Source organism: Epinephelus lanceolatus, chromosome 10 (assembly GCF_041903045.1).
Source record: "Epinephelus lanceolatus isolate andai-2023 chromosome 10, ASM4190304v1, whole genome shotgun sequence".
Taxonomy (NCBI): domain Eukaryota; kingdom Metazoa; phylum Chordata; class Actinopteri; order Perciformes; family Serranidae; genus Epinephelus; species Epinephelus lanceolatus.
This window is the reverse complement of record NC_135743.1, coordinates 27,239,376-27,260,973: the sequence shown is the minus strand read 5'-3', so window position 1 is coordinate 27,260,973 and position 21,598 is coordinate 27,239,376. Positions and strand designations below refer to the sequence as shown.

Sequence of the window (21,598 nt, the reverse complement as noted above, 5' to 3'; positions counted from 1 at the left end):
GTCTCCAACTCTCCTCTGTCCGTCTCTCTGAGCTCTCGCCTGCAGCAAAACACTGCACACCATAAATGACAAGAAAAAGCAGTAAGAGACTGTTTATTTATGCTATTTACCAAAGTTATAAGCACTTGTTTCTTTTAAGCTCAGTGTGAGAGTCTTTGGCATTTTGCTGTCATCTACGGCGCATGGTGTTTTACCGCAGGCGGAAGAGAGACAGATAGCACTGTAGAACCAACGACAACCACACTCACCATGCCACTGCAAGTACAACAAAAGCCCTACAAGCAAAAGGAGTAATTTATTAATGTGGCCCAATCCTTGCAAAAGATGTGAAGACAATGAATATAAACACTGGAATACAGGTGGAATACAGGTCCTTCACACGAAGCAACAAACACTGAAGAATACTCTCCTAAAGGGAGAGAGAAATTCCCTCAAGACCTCAACAAGGCCAAAAAGATTGTGAGAGGGTTTGTTATTTTATACTTTTAATTTGCAATAAATTGTTTGTTATTTTGTATTTTTAATTTGTAATTTGTACAAAACAAATAAAGAAATAAACAACAACCAAAGAAAAAACCATTATGGAACAGCTTGAAAGTAAGGATTTGGAAGTGGAAGGACTTGGAAGTATCAGATCGGGACTCAGTATTTACAGATACTTAATATTAAATTACTCCAATCTGGATCTGAGGCCGCTTGCTGCAGCTGTGGATTATATTAACACACTGTAGGTAATTCATTTTACTCCATTATCACCATGCTGTCTTGGCAATTTTTCCCCCTCAAAAAACAAAAAATAGCTAAAGCCACAACAAAGGGCCCAATAAAGATGTTTTTAAACAGACAGCAGACATTTAAATCTCCATCTTTCAAAACCAATAATTCACAGCAATAATTCAGGAAATGTAATTCACTGCAGTAAGTTGGGACTCATAATTCAGAGGGACATCAGAATAGCTTTACTGTGAGCATTCATTTGGTGTCGGGTCCCTCACACAATGCTACATTAGGCCTCTAATGTGAAGAGGCTCCCAAAGGCTTCATTAAAATGAAAATGGTCTGAGAGGGTGTGTCTAAGTGAGTGCCCATGCAGCTGTGCTTGTGTGCACATCTGAGTGTGAAGGTGAGAAGAGTGTGTTTGTGTATGTGTGTGTGTGTGTGTGTGTGTGTGTGTGTGTATTCATGTGTGTGTGATTGCTTGTGTCCTGGGTGTGAAAAATATCAGGCGTCTCAGAGGATGGAGTTTTCACTTCGTTACGGGTATTTGGTAGTTTGTCAACCTTCCCAAAGGCTGGTGCAGCTCCATCGAACTATGAACAGTTACATACATCTGTCACTGTCTCTGGAAAGTAAATAGCTAAATGAAAAAATGAAATTAAAAATAAAAAAAAAAAACAACTAAAGGAAATGTAAAATTAATAACATATTCTGCTCAGTCCCATGTCACACAGTCAGGAAATGTTCACTTGTTCATCTAAATGATCATAAACACAACATCTGACACTAATAAAACAATAAATCTGATGTGCTCTTTTTATATCATAATTAATATTACTTTTCATGGATGCGTTTTAAAGACAAATAGTCACGAGACCAAAACACAGAAAAAAACATTTTATGATACATTTACCTGTATCTGTAAAATCCTATTTTGGAATTAAGCATTTTGAATTAATAAAGCTGAGCAAAATATTACGTCAAATCACTCTTTGCTTGCAGCAGTACAGTGTCACCTCTACTTCACAGAACTAACTGTGGAACGCATGTGAACAGCATATCTGATGTATCTCTAGTCAAACTGAAATGAGCTCTGCGGAGGATGGTTAATGGACAACTGCTATTTCATTCATCTCGGCCTGACTGATTACTACGTACGAGGAGGCTACTTTCACACCTCATTTACGGAGTCTGCTAGCATGCTAGATTCAATCAGACACACAAGGTCTGCACGCACACACACACACACACACCTTATATGATAAGATGACCTACTGTTGCACTTTTGACAACAGCTTTTAGCTACTCATTGACAGGTGGATGGATGGATGGATGGATAAAAAATGCTGTGTTTAAAATAGTTTAAGAGTCAACCTAAGAAAGTCTTGGTTGACTGAAATTTTACCTACAATAATTTTCAACCAATCAGTCGTCGTTATTTATTCGTTATTTAATTTTTAAAATTCCTTGCAATGGGGACACCAGAGTGTCGGTCCTTCAGTCTTTCCTTCATCCAGAGCAAGAGCCAACGCAACTACTCTCACTGACAACTTTACTTCTGCAGATATTCCATAATACAGCAACTAGATGCAGCTAAAGCACCTCAGCTGAAAAAACACTGCGCCTACAAAGCGTTCAATCTGACTTGTTGCATCTTGTATTTTACGGTTTATTTTCGTTGTGACTATGTCCATTTGTTTTTTTTAATGTCCTCCTGAAAAACAAATGCGAAAATTAGAGAGATCTCAGTTCAAGTTCAAGTTTTGGTTTCTCTGTGGCCATCTTGTCCCATTGAAATTTCACTGGCCTCAACTTATCTCTTGATTTTTCGCTCAGGGTTATGTCATAACACGTATCCACCCTTCCTAGACTTGTCCCTACTCATTTTTTAATAGATGTGTACTTATTTGAATTAATATAAGTCCTTGAATTGGGGGAAATTCAAGGCTGGTACCAGAGCTCTGTTGCTAGGCTGTCACTCCATGAAGTCCCATCCCCACAAAGTGTTCTGATGCACCAAGTTGAGTGTTTTTAGAAAAATGCATGGATTTTTCAGCTGCGGTGTACACACATCCTTAAGAAAGTAGCACCAGAGATTGCTCGACCAATGAGACTTTGGTCAGGAGCATATAGACCAATCAACCCACCAATGACCAGAAGGTATAAGCCCCTATAGTTTGAACATATAATGTCTGAAAGGTTAAAAAATTCAGAAAAGTGGGAAACAAAAGAGTAACTCTGTTGGAGACATTTTACTTCAACTACTCGAGTAACTGGCAGTACAATGCAATCAACTAAAATGTCAGAGACAAGTGGCCCATGAGAGGCGATTGGGCCTTTAACTGCACCAATCAGCAAATGGAGCTATGAGGCTGCCTACATGTATCAGAAAAAAACAGACTGCACATAGGGAAAAAAATTGCGTGCTCCTGTATGACAGAGGGAGACTGTGTAAACGCGGTGATCTGAGGGAGTGAGTGCGAGAGAGGGTGATCTTTCAGTGGGAAGTGAAGAGGTTACTTGGCCTTTTCAGCTTCAATCACAGCCATTCAGTGTGATGCTGTTATATAAGGGCTGGTGTTCTTCGACGAAAAAGACAGCAGGATATAATTTGGCCTTTACTTAAGATGGAGGATGAATCTACTTCAGATATTTGGCCTTAATCATCATCACACCGTTCTTATTGCTGTGATTGCCACCATCATAAGAGAGATTGGAGAAGAGACAGGAGATGAGGTGAAGAAGGAGTAATTAGGCAGAGAAAAACAAGAGTTTAAAAGTGGGGGAAGATGAAAAAGTTACAATAGGGACAAGACAAATATGAGGTATTAAAGGAAAGAAAGAACTCAAGGAGAAAAGGGAATAAAAAACATGATTAAGGAGAAAGAAACGAGAACTGAGATTCAAGTAAGAGTAAGAGGGAAACTTTCAAACAAGTTAAAAGAATATTTTTTTCTGGCCAGTTTCTCTATTGGGCTCAAAATCATCGACAATGCATAGAAAGTTTATAAGTAGGACTAGAAAGAAAGAAACAGTGTGTAGGTATGTGTGTGTGTGTGTGTGTGTGAGAGAGAGAAGAGGGACTGGCAGGGGAGAAGAGAAGAAACATGAGGAGAGGAAAAAGGGTAAATGGGGGACAGGAGCAACAAAAGACAATGATAAGTTAAAGAGGAGCACTCTTATCTTTCCTTATGTAGGTTAATTGACTGAGGAATTAAAGCTAAAAAGATATAATTCAATTCAATGCATGGACGTTACCAATAAAAGGGCCGGTAGCATATGAAATGATTCTTAACGTACACACACACACCCAGACCAAGCCAGTGTGTCGTCCTAGTATATTTCTAATTATCAGTTAATTGTTATTCCCTATCATTAGGAGGGTGGTTTTTTAATTGTAATGTAGCCAAGCAGAAAGCCTACCTATACATGTGGGGGACAATTAGCCACCTCCATTAACCCCTGGTTAATTACAATCTCCATTGCTGCTTCCCACAGCACTTTCCCTCTCCTTTTTAGCCCTCATCTCTATCCCCGGGCCTTCATCCCCATTTTTTTTTTCATTTCTGCTCTCATTTCATTCATCTATGATCTCCAATCTTCCTTGATTGTTTGATTCAAAAGTACATCTGTTGTGAACTTCATTGGCTTTCTTTTTTTTATATAAAAAGTTTTGTTTCACTGTAGTTTTCTAGGTTACCATCACCCTATTTTAGCCCTCTATGTCCTCCCTGTCTCCATTAATATTTCCATATTTCCCTCTTCCATGTCCTCAGGGATGAGAAACTATTATATATAGTATATGCCTTAAAGTGACTGTTGACCAAAGACCAAAATAAAATAAAATAAACCACACAGACAAAAAAAAAGGAAAAAAAAGAAAAAAAAAGACTGACTTATGTCATCACCACTTTAACTTAAAGTGTCCCTATTCAACTGTACACTTTTCTTGTAGTTGTCCTCCTCCATTTATCCTCTTAGGTTTAAGTGAACAAATTGGGCTTTTCAGCCTTGCCATGAGTTTACAGTTCCACTCTGCTACTTCACCAAACCAGAAAAATACAAATAAAAGCAACTTTTATGTCCTTTTTCGTAGAGCAGACACACATATGATGCAGGTCTACTGACAAACATTCAACCCATGCTGGACTTTTTCACACAAGAGATTCAAGTCTGAAAGTCTCTTTTACCAAAAGCTCCACTCTGCAGTGGATTTCCATACAGAATTACAAATATCATAACAAAATAAAAGTGTGGATGCAGCTAAAAAGTAGAAAAAAACCCACTACCTGTAGACTACATCTTTTTTTGGGGGGGCTTTTCACTTTTATTATAGAACAGCTGAAGAGTGATAAGAATGGGGGGAGAGAATGGGGATGATACGCAGCAAAGGGCTGCAGGCTGGAGTCAAACCCGGGCCACTGCAAAGGACTCAGCCTTTAGGGGCAGACACTCTACTCACTGAGCGAGAGGCTGTCCCTAGATAACATCGTTAGGGGGGATTTTCAAGAGTAATAGTCTAGTTTTGAGCTGCAAAAAAAGTGTCAGAGAATAATAGGGTGGAACTTTACTTTGAGACGCACCATGCTCAGTGTGTCACCGCTGCTGCTGCTGGGCCAAACAAACTGGGCTAAAGTTAAAGAGAAACTACACACGTTTTTTTTTTTTCATTGTACACATAATCACACAGGCTATTTTGGGCATATGATGCTAATTTAGGTATTTTTTTAAACAAAATTGATACTATGTGCTGGGGTGTGCCATACCATATCGTTCATGATAATACTGGTACAATTCTTAATATGATATAAAACATTTATATCGTGATACTAATGTTAGCATATTGACATCATACTAGTACCCACGGCAACAACAAGCATGGCTGAAAGTAAAATTATTACCAACTCTGTGGTGGTTCTAAAAAGAGGAGCAGCTTTTAGTGTGCATTAGATGTGGCGTTGTTACGCCTGTGCATCCTGATTGTTTTATGAACAGCGTCGGTCTTCTCAGACTCTTCTAGCGAGTTACTGCTCAGAGGGAACTCATTCAGCGGCTCCTCCGTCAGCAGTGCAGCGTCTCTCCCTCTTCTGTCTCGCCGTGCACACACAGAAGTCGGTGTCATCAAGTGATTTTGTCATAAACCTTTGGTGATGTAAACCTTCCTGACGCTCGCGGCTCGACAAAAACATACATAAATGTGAATGTGTGATAGTTATGGTTGCATAACAGCCTGTCACAGGTTACAGCGTGATGATTAGAAGAGAAATGGCAGAGCATAAACGTCCAGGTGGAGATTTCACATTACAGCAACCGAAAAACAGTTTTGTTACATGAAGGCTCCTGTTTTCAGTGCACTGTGGGAGCCCAGGCAGAGCGTGGACAGTCCTAAAATAATTTGGAAAAATAACGCCAGTTTTTCAATAGATTTCTCCTCTGTATCCGCTCTGCCATTCAGTTTCCCCTTCCTCTCACTGAGTTGTTTTGTTGCCTGAAAGCACAGGCCGGACATGCCTATTGTCCATTTATGGTGGAAAATGGTGATAACATGTTATAATATGTAGTTACACTAACACTACCAGAAACAATTAATAATAAAAAAAAAGTAATTTAAATGATAGAAAACGCACGTCTGACGGACAGAGGCGGACATGCAAAAACAGAGAGAGAGAGGGGTAGAAAGAGAAGGAGAGAGAGAGAGAGAAGGGATAACAATGTCCATTGTTCCATTAGGGAAGACAATAATGACTGATAAAATGAGGTTGCTAAAGAGGACACAATGGTCCTTAATTGACTCATTAGGGAGAGAATAGAATGAACTGCACTAATGAATGGAGTATGAGCGCTGAAGCTAAACTGCTTGGTAAGCAAAACAGAAAGGCATTTAGTTTATTAAATCTAGGCAAAGCAATATTATTTGTTCACAGAAAGGGATAGTACAAGAGACCATGGGGACGAAAACAAAATGGTGAACAGCAAAACTCTGGAGTGCTAAAGTATTTTAGTTTTATTCATCAGGTATGTATTATAAGCTTTGATGGTACTTCTGGGTGAAATGGGTGACCGTGTACTGTGCTGTACGTACCTCTAGGTGTTCCAGGATATATGGTGGGTTGGTCATTCCCAGCCTCAACATGGCTCCTTCAGGAATTTCTTCCACCAATTTCCACAGTAGTGTGGGCAGGTCTGTCCCTATGTCTCTACCGTATGCTCCTGTGTCTTCACTGGTCAACCAGAGCTCACACACTCCCTCTGGAAAGAGACACAAAGACAAGGGTTAAACATGGTTAGTAACTTATTGAGATTATTCCTTTGTTTCCAAAATTTAAACTTTGCAGATTGATGATCGGTAGCAATATCATCTCTCCATTGGATATTTAAAAATAACTGGTTTGTGCATTCATTCCTTCTCAGGCAAGCTCGAGGGTTTAGTGTTGCCAGAGTCCACAGGAACCTGCTCCACGACACTTTTTTTTTCTCCAAGTGAAGATTAGAATATATGCAGTTCACATAACCTGGTCAAAATTGATATATATAAACGCTTGAAAAGCCACTCATTACTAAAAGTCTATGTCAACCAAGAGAGACAATAAAAATCAGAGGAATGGTCGAAGTTGTCGTGGAAATTTAAGGTGTGCTGATGGATTCATGTTGTCAACTGATGCATTGAGTAACATTACAAGTTAACATTCCACCTTTAAATTCGCCGTCAGTTGGCCCAGTGAGTTAAATTCTTTTTTTTTCCTCCTAGCTAGGTACCCTAACAGAGGGGCGACCAAATATGGGGACGGTAAGGAACAGTTCCATTGTTACCATCCACAACTTTTCATAGTGGAAATGGAAAAACAGCATACTGAACTGAACTGTACCATACCGGGCTCCTCGGTGGAAACGGGGCTTATGAGAATGTAAGAAAAAGTACCATGTCCAGCGTCTTTTTTTTTCAGAGCACTCAGCCTTTGTTGTGTGGCTACTCCAAGTGCTTCTTGTTAAAATTCTCTAAACTTTTCAAAAGGGTGCCAGTGACGTCACAGCTGCTTCTTTAACTACTGTTGACTGTCACAACAAGGACAGAAAAGACCATTTTTTGGGGAAGCAGATCAGACGGCGGAGCCTGATGTTGCTAGTGAGCGTTGTGCTTTTATCACCTTTCGCTTTGTAAGCTTGTTTTTGACTGTGTAGTCAACCCTCTGCTAAGGTGGCATTACATTAGCTACCTAATGTTAGTGTCAAGATATTGCTGTCATAGAATACCCATGCATAGTACATCATTTAAAAAAGCCCTGGGACGAAGCCCTACCCAATGCCCTGCCTTTGCTTTTCTGCTGAAGAAAAAAAAAACACTGCGTGGACACAGGCCCTAGCTGGACTTACAGATGCATTCAGTGTTCCTGGTAGCAAGCAGCACTAGTTATTCATTTTGAAAAAACACAACTGAGTAGCTAGCATTGGCAGGAAATACAAGCTTGACTTATATAGAAATCAGCACCACTTGCAAAAACCTCACAGTGCAGACCAGTTATAGTCACACTCACACACACGCACCAAACTCTCAATGAAAGTTCAACTGATATATTTCATCAAGCAATCATATCGTTTCAGGCTGTGTCATGAACTTAAAAAAGCCTTCTACATGCACACAGACAGGCAAATCTTATTAAGGTAACTATTACACATGCCAAGAGAGTGCTTCTTAAATCAAACTTTAGCTATAATTACACTATAGAGAATCTCACCTTTAAACTCTATAAATGGGATTCACCATAACATAACGCTACCATGAGCAGTGAATATGAAGGCTGACTGAAACCTGGGGAGCTATTTAATTCAGACTTCTGTTTTGATGGTCAAACTTACAGGGTTAGACACTATAGTTTTCTAAGTCTAACTCATGTTTGCAAACTACTTGCTTAAAGTTAGCTGGGCTTTCTCAGTGCTCTCTGCACTGCAGCTGATCTCAAAACTTTATACAGAGACTGGTAGTGTTAAAGAGGATTTTAAGGAAGAAAACAGAATCACATAACTCCTACAATACTGACCCCCTTTATACCTTGCATCTTGTATCCAGATTGTATCTAGATGTAATTTCCTGTCTCTTCTCTGAGAATAGATTCATCAATAAAGGATATTTTATCGTGCGTTTACCACATTGGCCAGCTCAAGCAACGACGCTCCCCCACCATCAAAGCAGCTTGTCTCTTTATTATATAGTTGATAGTATTATCATATCATTACCTTTAGGAGTCTCTTGTTGTCATTGCCTAAATGCTCCAAGGCTCTGGCAGAACCCAGCTCATGACAGTCACTGACAAGTATTAAAAATACCCGTCCTTTAAACGTACATCCCAGGAGTGTGAAGGTCAAATACAGCAAGAGGGGACGATCTACCGGCTTCATGCTAAATTAGAGCAACGCTTGCTGCTAGAGCTTAATGATCTAACTGTCATTTGGCTGCAGGTCTGGAAATGGTTGAGTGTCTGCTTAAGCTATGTGTTACGACATATCATATCATGCAGGCACACAAAAATACATTTGCACTTGCGGGGCACGAGCTCAAGTGCACACACAGACGCACACATGAGCGCAGGAAACCACACAACCTTCATTATCATTAGCTGTGCAGAGACAGACAGAAAGATGCATGTGGTCATTCAGAGAGTAAAGATGGTGTTTGGCTAATTGGACAGTTGTGTGTGAGTGTTTATCCATGTGTGTGTGAGGGTCTGTGTGTGAGGTAGACAGAAAGAGAGAGAGAAAAAAAATGTTTTTTAGAGGCATGCATAGGCCAGATAGATTAAAGATGATGACAGTATAATTGTCCAGAGTGAAAGAGTTTCCAGAGCTCATCATCGTTAACATTAAGATGCACTAATGATTTCTGGACTCAGCCACGTTTAAAAGCAGCATCACAAACATCCATCAATCACACATGATCAGATCTAAGGGATAACACACAGTATACAATAATACAGTGAAGATTCTCTTCTGTATGCAATTAATTAAAAACATATTTCACCTTGCTCCAAAACCCAGCAATGGTGTTATTTATTAAATGTTGTCTCCCTTTGCAGAGATGAGAGCTACCCATCAACTGTCAGCCACTTAACAGCATCACTGGAGGTCAAGCTTTATGCAGAGACAAGTTATCATCACCTGCCACTGATTCGTAATGAAAGAGTGTCTCTGTTTAGGAACATTAATACCATGGCTGATTTGCTACTGCGTCACATTTAAAACAATTTAAAAAAAAAAAAAAAAAAATCTTTTTAGCCTGAGAGAGGGTGGTGACAGCAAATTCCCAAGGCAGCTAATATCAGCTTGTTTGGGCTGACTTAAACGAATTCCTCTGCCAAGGTCTAACCCTTGCCTGCATCATCTGCATCCCAGGAGTGAATGTATTCCTACACCCACTATACAAGCAGCATCATTTTCTCCGTCACAGCTCTGTCCCAGAATAATATTGGCAAAGCAGTCTCTTAATACAGGGCCAGACCTGCATTAAATTGGCCCAGGAGCTAAACTGGTTCCTTCCAAAACAACATTCCTGTGATTCCACGCGCATAATGCTGCCAGGCTAGTCAGCTTGTGTACTGTATGCTGTGAAATATATCTTATGATTCCCGTGTTAATTATGTTTTGAACAGGGTGATGCTTTGGAAAAGTCTCAGATGTTTACTCAAGGCCACAGTCACACACACAGATCTCCAGATAAACTCAATAACCTGCCCAGTAATTTGCCCCTTTGGCCTGCGTCTCTGTCCCTTTTGTATTAGGTGTGCCAATGGTGTTATTGTTGGCCAAAGATAGGGAGAAGGTGGCCATTTCATCAGGAAACGTTAGCTTGCTCTCCCTTCTCTATCTGCTCTGATACACGCTGCACAGCTGCTTCCTCTGGTTTTGGTGCATGCACAGTGGGGAGAGGGGTCACAATGGTGTGGAATGTGTCTGTGTGTCAGCCATGTCAAGATTGCTACAAAAGAATCATCACCAGGAGTATTTTGAAGAAAGAATGCTTTTTAAATTGTGGTTTAACTTGACAGAACTGTGAGAACCAAGGCATTTTTACTAAGACAGAAAGCCAAACGGTAAAGCTGAGACCATATTATGTGATCCAAATGTTTTCAATGTGGATTCTTATTTTAAATATAAGGTGGTTGAGTAAATATGGAGAATGTACAGTGGTTGTGAGGGTCAAAACAAAACATTTCAGTAAACTCAATGACATTTCAGATGTCAAATGTTGTTTTCTGAAATGTCATATTTTCTGAAATACTGTGTTTGTGAAATGTTGTGCTTTCTTAAAAGAGTTTAAGAAATATGCTTCCTGCAATATCATGCTTTCTGAAATGTAATTTTGTTTTCTGAAATGTGCTTTCGGAAATGACGTGTCTTTACAAATGTGTTTGGTGAAATGTTGCGTATTTTGAAATTTCATTGTGCTTTCTGAAATGTTGTGTTTTCACAAATGTGTTTTCTGAAATGTCATTGTGTTTTACGAAATGTGTTGTTAAATGTCATTTTCTGAAATGTCGTGTTTTCAGAACTGTCATGTCGTCTGCAATGTCTAGTTTTCTGTAATGTTTTGTTTTCACAAATGCGTTTTCTGAATTTTTTTTTTTTTTTTCACAAATGTGCTCTGTGAAGTGTTGTTTTCTAAAATGTAATTGTGTTTTCGGAAAAGTCGTTTTTTACAAATGTGTTTTGTGAAATGTTGTGCTTTCTAAAAGGTTCTTGTGTTTTCTAACGTGTTTTCGGAACTGTCATGTTGTCAGACTTGTCAAGTTTTCTAAAATGTGTTTTCACAAATGCATCTTCTGAAATGTTTTTTCTTTTCTTACAAATGTGTTTTGTGAAGTGTTGTTTACTAAAATGTAATTGTGTTTTGTGAAATGTGTTTTCTAAGAGGTCTTTTTTTCCTGAATGTCGTTCTTTTTTTCAGGACTTATGTTGTATTTTCTAAAATATCATCATGTTTTCTGAAATGCTGTGTTTTGAGCCTCAGGGCCACTGCAAGTATGTGCCCTGCAGAAGTATCCTTGAACAAGCAAGACACTGAACATGTACTAATTTGAGAGGTGATGTACTGTAGCTGACCCTGATGTCAAAGCGAGACGACATAAGGAGAATTTCAATGTATAAATCTAATATGAACATTGGCAATGTATTACTAACTGAAAAATGAAAGGTTGTACTTCTTGAAATAACATTGACAAGTTTCCACTCTGCCTTGATCAGTGTGTGTTCATATCACAAACCCTTCACCCAAACCCTTTTTTTCCATGTTACCTTGTGATGTAGTTTGATGTCAGAGCAGTTGTAAACAAGGGTGGGGAGCAGGACACTTTCCCCAGAAGCAATTAACATTCACTGAACTCTGACACAGCAGTGCAAACACAGCACAGGGAGGAGTGAACAGAACAGTGGATGGAAAGAGGGCAGGGCAGGGAGATATTAAAGATGAGTATAAGTGTTGCTTCGGGTTTGAGCTGTAAGAGGTGGGGCTATAGATAGGTAGGGCAGACAGAGAGAAGGCAAGCATGCCAAAAAGGAAACAGCTGTGTGTATGTCTACGCTGTATCTGTCTTTGTCCAAGAATAACAACATCAGTGTGTCTGACAAATGCCATACACACATCAAACAATCATCACTCCTACTCTGCCAAATACTCATCTTCTGTCTGCTAATGTCAGCGTGCGTGTGCGTGTCCGTCCATGGGTTTTCCTAAGTGAGCCCTTTAACCTCAACTGAAAACAGAGTCGAAGTGTGTTGAATCTTTTGGTTTCTTTTTTTGCCTGTCTACATGATGAATCAGGTCAATGTATGCTTCATGCATGATTTGCAATGCTAATGTTACCACTATGCACTCTTAATTTTCTTGTTAACGGTTATAAGTCAATAAACAAAAAAGTAAAAAGCAAACAAAGAATCCAAAAAACTAAACAAATTAATGAAAATAAATGAAATCTTTTTTTTTTTTTTCCTTTTCCTAGTTTTGCCTTTATAAAGACCAGAAATCAATCATACAGGACACTAAAAGTTTTTAGGAATAAACTTTAAGGTTCAGTATGAGATGTAATTTAGGTTAAAAAAAAGTTTTAAAGAAATATGTAAGAGCAGTTTTCATAGTCAGTATGATTTCCTTTCCAGATTGACACGGCTATAAACTGCAGTGCTCAAAACCACACTAGTATATACTGTGGCAGACCTCTATATATCATTATACTGTTTACATATAATGTCTTATGGCCCTGTGTCTCTGCTCCGCCTCTGGATGAAAGGATGGGAAGAGTGGGAGGAGAAAAGAGATGAGGGCTTTGAAGTGGCTGCTTTGAAGAAGCGTGACAGAACCAATTGATTCAGGTGATTGGGAGCTTTAGTAAAAGCCACTGTTGAAACGGTAAAAGGGTCTTAAATCATAAATGAGACACACAAGCCGCACAACATGACCACACATTTTCATGTCATGCTTGTTTCTATTAGTTGGTACATTCTGGCTCTGATTTCTTCAGTAGTGCGTACATGCTTACATAAAAGCAGTCGAGCTGGCTGAATATTACTCAGGGTGTTTGTTTAATGGTTACAAACAGTGGTGTAAAATTACTATTATTCCCAGCAGGAATTAATATAACAAAATTCAATTTTAGTGAACTTGCTAAGCAGAATAATAGCTTGATTTTGTAATAACCTCCACTGGATATTAGACTGGAAATAAAAATGAAAACAAAATAATTTACTCTTTCTGGGTGAAAATAACCTCACTTGTGCTGATTCACACAACAAAAAAGTTTAACATCAGTTAGCCTTTTTTAATCATATCTTAAATGCGTTTTTTTTCTGACAAATTCAAATTGCTGTTTTGAAAGGTTAGTGGACTTATCAAAATTAAACAAAATATGTGAATTTCTGGATACTTGTTAAAAATCACTCATTTGCACTCGTCACTTTTAAATGTCTTTATGATCCTCTGTGATAAAATATTGTTGCTTTGGCGACAACAGATGCAAAGTTTTAGGCCAGCAGGCACTGACTTTACACTTCTCCATCATGGATGTGTGTATACTAAACAAATACATTATTGTTTATATGCATAAGTGCATGTTTACATCTCTGTTGCCATGAAGGTTTGTGCCAAAGTCCATACTGTATGTGGACTGTATACATGCACAAACACACTGCAACTTACCCTTCTATCACTTTCCTACACATATGGGTTTAGTATTCCTATTTATCTTAATCTCTTTGGCAAGATATACATTTTGATTGGCTGCCACAGGCTGTAACGTTTAACAGATTATAGATTAGATGATCCTATTAAACTGCATTAAAACCCTATTTACCATAACACAAGTGAACATGTGGCTAAGCATGTTACATACATGGGGAAGAGAGAGCATGAAGGGAAACAGTTCAAGCATAGTTCAAGCGTATCGACATAAACTTTTGTTGGGTATTAACTTTCAGCCAGAGTCCTTACACTGTTTTGAAAATTATAATTTCATATTGGTCAATTACAGTTTATTGTATACTTAGTACACTTTAATATGACAGTCTGGAATTGTATCTACACCCCCTGCTGATATACCTTAAAATATAAGCATGCACACACTCCCCCTCATTTATCATGCCAGCTTAATGTATACAACATGCTATGTGTTGCTTTGTGTTGTGGAAAATAAGGATTTAATGCATTGTAATAGGATCATCTTTGTGTGCATATAATCTGTAATCTATTACACATCACCCCCCTACAACCAACTACAATGTGTATGGCCTTATGTACAGCAATAACATCTTAGATCCTTTTGAGAACATTGTCTCTTTAACTCGATGACCTCACAGGTCTCGTCAAATACTAGCTAGCACATGTTTAGCGTTTTGTGGCTGCTGAATCACGTCAAGGGCAGTACCAGGTGTTTGATCTGGAGGTGATAACATCCATAACATTTTTAACAAAGAACAAGCATAAACATGTTTTTGAGTGAGTAAATCAACCAACCAATGAACTAAACAGTATTGAAAAATTACGAACACAAACACATCAAGTAGGAGGAAAATGACATTAGAACAACAATGTTGTAAACTTTCTACTCATTTGACCACTTTCATCCCTTTTCTCTTGTTGTATCCCATGGAGACCAATAATTAGGCATCATACAAATGTGCAGAAACACAATTATATTAGTGCATTTAGCCTGTAGAGTGGGTTTAACATTTAATTTTTATGGATATTAATATAATCAAATCAGAAGTTCTAAACATAAAGCCATATTAATAGGCACACAAGACATCCATATTTTGTTTCGTGTTTTTTGTTGTCTCTGGTACATTTTACTGTCACTATTGGTTCAATCATCTAAAACTGTCCATCTCTTTAACACAGTTGCTTGGCCAAAAAGCACATCAGTGTGTTAGAAGTAGGGATAAGGGTGGGTTTATTCTTCAGAGTACATTTAGTGAGGAAGCCTATCACTGCACCAATCAGCTGTATATTTTTGTTTATCATCTTATTCACTCTGTTTAGCATATCTCTAAGTTAAACAATGAGGGGAAAAAAGGATAACAAAGTTAACAAGTGATATATACTCATCCAACACTTTATTAGATACACCTGTTCAACTGCTCGTTACCACAAATAGCTAATCAGCCAATCATATGGCAGCAGCTCAATGCATTTAGGCATGTAGACATGGTCAACACGACCTGATGAAGTTTAAACTGAGCATCGGAATGACTTTGAACATGACATGGTTGTTGGTGCCAGACGGGCTGGTCTGAGTGTTTCAGAAACTGATGATCTACTGGGATTTTCACGCATAACCATCTCTAGTTTTTACAGAGGATGGTCTGAAAAAGAGAAAAGATCCAGTGAGCAGCAGTTCTCTGGGTGAAAATGCCTTGTTGATGCCAGAGGTCAGAGTAGAATGGCCAGACTGGTTCAAGATGATAGAAAGGCAACAGTAACTCAAATAACCCCTTGTTACAACCAAGGTCTGCAGAAGACCACACGGAGTGCCACTCCTGTCAGCTAACAACAGGAAACTGAGGCTACAATTCACACAGGCTCACCAAAACTGGACAATAGAAGATTGGAAAAATGTTGCCTGGTCTGATGAGTCTCGATTTCTGCTGCAACATTCAGATGGTAGAGTCAGAATTTGGTGTAAACAACATGAAAGCATGGATCCATCCTGCCTTGTATCAATGGTTCAGGCAGCATCATTTAAACACCACAGCCTACCTGAGTATTGTTGCTGACTGTGTTCATCCCTTTATGACCACAGTGTACCCATTTTCTGATGGCTACTTCCAGCAGGATAACGCACCATGTCACAAAGCTCAAATCATCTCAAACTGGTTTCTTGAACATGACAATGAGTTCACTGTACTCCAATGGCCTCCACAGTCACCATATCTCAATCCAATAGAGCACCTTTGGGATGTGGTGGAACAGGAGATATGGATGGTCAATATGGACCAAAATCTCTGAGGAATGTTTCCCGCACCTTGCTGAATCTATGCCACCAAGAATCAACGCAGTTCTGAAGGCAAAAGGGGGTCCCACCTGGTACTAGCCTAGCACCTAATAAAGTAGCTGATGAGTGTATTTGTTGTTAGATTATTGGGACCATTTGAGCATTTCCAGAGGCTATTTTTTTCTGAATAAATGTGTAGCTTGGAATGACACACAAAAAAAATGTCACTTAAAAAATAAACAGAATATTAACTGTTTGGTGACTTGCACTGCCAACATTAACACACCTTCTCACATGAAAGACTGAGATAGAGACACAGGCATACGTTATCTGCTGCTTGGAGCAATCAATTCATTTGGCCAACATGAATATGTATCAGACAACAAATTAAGACACTCCTGAAGTGATGTGCATTCCACCTGGTGACACACACACACACACACACACACACACACACACTGTGCTTTATAAATACCATATTAATTTAAATCAAAGCCTTTTCAAGAAAGGATTAATTTCTTCATCACTTGGGGAGAGCGCGCACACACCTCATCTACATATAACCACGCAACACTTTAATACAGACCCACTGACTGGGGAAATATATCCAAGTGTAGGAATAGCCATAGTCATTTTATTAAAATAACACTGAATCATTTACCATTGTCTACATCACATGACAACAAACATTTCATTTGATACTTCTCATTTTCCCACTGCTGTTCTGACACTATTCCCTCAGTGTTTAGTCTGCTTGATGCAGGTTTCCCTGGGATTAGCCAGCACAAATGAAATGTTGCTTTATTTCCAACATATACCATTTACATGTTTACGGAAATGATGGATTTAACTCAAACACAGTTTATACTAGTGTTCACATTCTATTCTGCAACTATTCACCCCTGCATGACATATGACTGACATAAGCTGACAGAGAAGAATAACAACAGCTTTTTCAATGTGAAGAAATTCTCCAAAGACTCTTACCATGTTACTTTAGATTTATATTCAACACTCCTCACTGAAATTCATGAACTTTGCTAATCTTTGATCCACAGGCATGCAGGAAATCAACATTTTCACAAACACAGGCAGCGGCATATTAATACACATATACACACAGACACAAGTCCTCCTTCAGTCACTGCCACTCACATTCTCGCACACTTACACACCATAACCCATGCACAAACACCACACACTGAGTTTAATTGCAGTAATTAAGCAGCTTAATTTAGAGCAACAACTGTTGATGTGGAGCGTGGGCGTCTTGGCAGGTAGCATCATCATCACGGATTAACCCAACACACACACTTGTATATGCAGATATTCTCTCTCAGGCATGTTTACACTAAATACATGCATGTGTGCATGCACATTGACGTGTACATGTCGCACACATGCACGTGTGGATGTGCACGCATACACATGACTTTAATGAACAGCCTACACAATCCCTTAAACAACAAGATGTCGGCTTTAACCTACTTTCGCATAGTTTCTGAACTACAGGCGTGACCTTCTGTGCACGCCTGTGAATGTGATAGGATGTCTGGATACATCAAAGCTTCTATGTGTGCGCGTGCAATGTATGTGGTATATAAGAAAAACATGCCGTAGCATATTTGGGTCAGACGTGTTGTATGGATATATCAAAAGTAATTGGCAAAGGGCCTCATTGCACTGTATATATGTGTTTGTGAGTGTGTATGAATGTATAGGGAATAATTGGGAGAGAAGTTATATCCCCTCTTTCATCTTTTGTGTGTGTGTGTGTGTGTGTGTGTGTGTGTGTGTGTGGAGGAAGCATCTTGTGAAGCTTCCAAAGCAGATGGACTGCTGCTGTATATAAGAGAAAGGGGGGTCTGCAGGGACCAAAAAACAGCCCTTTAACTGCCCGTCATACTGCAAGCCACTACTACTTGCTGTGAACTGATGGGCAGAGAAAGACAAGCCAACAATAAATTACTGATGCTCTGAAGCAGATTTTTGCAGCTTGAGTCTGACTAACTTTATGTAATATAGATTAAATGAGGATATTTATGATGTGTTTGCAAAAATCCATTTTTATTTAATAATTAATTTTCAATAGGAAAAAAATGTTAGGAAGGACTGTCTGTGTGGCTGAAGCACAGTTACAGATTTCACTTGTAGTAACTCGGGAAATTTGGCAAATATTAACTTTCCTGCTCTGGCTCAAGTCCAACAAAACACAATAAACTTGAGTTTGTATCATGGTGTTAAGATGATGATTTCAATGTACAAAAATCAAAAAGAGGAATGAACTGTGTAGGCACTACCACAACCAATAGAGGGGGCATCACCAAATGGCAGACCACAGTCTGGATCCAGACCTACTGACAGTTCTATCTGGACCTGTGACATATTCCTGATAACTGATGAGAATAAATGATAGTCTTCACAGGCCGTTGTTTTTTGAACAGATTGCAGGCGCAGCTAATCCAATTAATATGGCAATGGCTTCAATTACCCCAGCCAATCAAATTGATTGTTTATCGTGTGTAGACAGTTCGCTAGAGAGAACAGTGTAAGAGAAATGTGACCGAGATGACAGCGTGGAGAGGGACTGATGCTTTCTGGCTACAGACTGTTTTCCCTGGTCTAACCAAAGAAGCCCTACACACCATGACCATGTTTAGATTGACTTACAGCTATGAGTCAGCTTTCTCTGCTCTGAACATTATTAAAACCAAGTACCAGTCCAGGCTCACCAGTAAATACCCACATACCTTTATTCAACGCATGATTCAAACTACTGGCAGGGCATTTCTCTCTCTAGGAAAGGGGGAATAAAGCAAAATAAATAAATACAAAAATAGAAAATGGGCTGTTCAAAGCTCTGTTTGCACTTGTTGTAATGTTAAATATAGCTGTTTGTTTCTTTATTTTCTTACTTTGAAAACTGACAATGCATACTGTTAAAATTATATGGAAATGTACACTGTTGATTTAATTTGATGCATTTTAGGTATTATGAGGTGCGGATGTCTAATAACTGGATCTCTTTAAATTTTAATTGAATATCCCTGCAGTAGAGAAACTAACAAAAGTTCCACAGATACCACATAGCCTATTTGCAGCAGAGACAAATATGTGTTTCTGAGCCATTATCAGGGCTTCCTGAGAGCTATACAGGCAATGCTGCCCAGTGGTTAGCAATGACGCTTCACAGTTAACATGGGTTTTCTCCGTATGCTCTAAATCTCATAAATGTTTTAGCCCTGGTGGTCTGGCAGCTTGTCCACATCGTGGCCTGACTCACTCAGTGCATGCTGGGATGGGCTCCAGGACAATCAAATCTATAAAGTGAATGGGTGGACAAATGGCTTGAACATATGCTGGTTCACCACCTCTAGGTTATTTAGATTTGAGTATATGAGCAGGAGGTATCTGTGTAGGACTATTTCAATAGTGTTGAGTTCTCCGTACCTGTGCATAGCCACTATAAAACACCGCCCACTAAAACAGATGAAGAAATAAGGAAGCAGGGTAGATAATGAATAACAAACAGCAGATAATAAGTGGGACTGATTGTGTGAGAACTCTTCACAGAGAAGGATTCTTTCAGAAGTGAGACTAATGTTATTAGTGATTTTGTTAGCAATCAACAGGCCTTGTTATCTGCTCTCATTAAGAAATACTCTCATTAGTGTCACTTAACAAGCGATGAATGCAATTAAACAGGAGACTGAAGTAAAAGATGCAGTTGTCACAATAGGTCACATTCATCTGTTGATAAATTGCAATGTTAATGACAATAGTCCCTGAGTGGAAGAGAATTTAAAGGCTGTCAGTCACCTGCAAATGTTTGGCATTTCTACTTGATAAATAACTTTTAAGGACTGATAAGCAGAATTGTCACCTGTCAATCTACTGATTAATCAAATCTTTTCAGTGCTTATTAAAAATCTGTCAGTATGTTGCTGTGAATTATATCATTGTATGAAGCAGGGGTTATCTATCAAATAGGGATTATCCATATTGTCTTGAGATCTGACCCAATGTTCGTCTATCAAGATAATGAACTTGTACTGTTCGTCATTAAAGGCACATGAGTTGAGCCGAGGGGAAGATGAATGGCTGATGGGCTGCGTGGATTAGAGGACAGGGAGGCTGGGACACACAGAGAGCGAGGGTGGAGAGAGTCAAAGGGAGCTATAAGGGGCAGATCTCATTTCTGTATGCTTCAGAGACCCCAAGAACTGCGAGGCACCGAGGGCATTACACACACGTGCGCACACACACAAACACACACGCGTATACACGGCTCAACATTGAGATTACATATGGAAATGAGTCCCTATTAAAAAGTCATTGAGGTTGTAATGGTTAATATCAGCTGTCAAAGAAGTCAAGGCAGTGGACACACACACACACACACACATTAAAATGTATGATCACAAATATTCTCACACATGCGCGCACACACACACACACACACACACACACACACACACACTCACAGTGCTATGGTTCTGTTATTAATCAGACATAATAAGGTTTAACTCCTAATTCAAGGCTGTTGACCTAATTTCTTTACATGCTGTGTGTGTGTGTGTGTGTGTGTGTGTGTGTGTGTGTGTGTGTGTGTGTGTGTGTGTGCGCGCGCGCACACTCGCCTGTGCAGCCACTAATTTGATAAATAATAATATGTCTGGTCAGTATTTATGCTAATATATTCATGACCCACCAGCAGGCATCATGTTTGTGTTTGTTAATTCACTTAGCCAGTGTGTGTGTGTGTGTGTGTGTGTTTGTGTGTGTACAAAATTAGTTACTGTAAAAAGCCCGGACGAACTTTAAATGTACCCTGCATGTGTTTGTGTGTGTGTATTAATTAAGTTAGTGACCCTATCAGATATTGTGTGTTTATAACTATATTTGGGAATTTGCAAATGTAGTATCCCGTGTGTGTGTGTGTGTGTGTGTGTGTGTGTTAATTTAGTCAGTTGCTCTGTAAACATTATCTTATTATGTAAATATTAGTATTTTTATGTAAACATATGGGATATTTTCTGTATTAAAGCTTTCAACTAATGACTGTGGTTTGTTTACCGAGTTAACAAGCTGAGGAACAGATAGGCCATGTGCAGCAGGGCTACAGATCCAAAACTGCCCATCCTCCCTCTCACTACCTTCCTCTTCCTCTTTTCAACTCTAATAGCCCTCTTCCACTTCACATAGCAACACCACTTTTACATATAAACTCTGACACTGGGGACTGTAAACCACACCAGCTGAGATCACAGGTCGCTTATAAAATCATTAACTCATTCAAGTAACACTCGCATTCTCTGAGAATAACTGAGCTAACGGTGCGTTCGTAAATTCAGTCTGATGCTCTACACTAACATGAGCCTGATATTAGATAAATGGCTGTGATTGGCCCA

General features: G+C 39.1%; 1 protein-coding gene across 1 annotated transcript in view; it reads right to left on the bottom strand.

Annotated features, from left to right (window-relative positions):
- The window catches only part of cdkal1 (CDK5 regulatory subunit associated protein 1-like 1), a 288,180-nt gene that overhangs the window by 120,523 nt on the left and 146,059 nt on the right, over window positions 1-21,598 (bottom strand). The window contains exon 9 of the mRNA XM_033641067.2: window positions 6,800-6,966. Within this exon, the coding sequence (XP_033496958.1) occupies window positions 6,800-6,966 (167 nt within the window). The remainder of the gene's footprint in view (window positions 1-6,799; window positions 6,967-21,598) is intronic.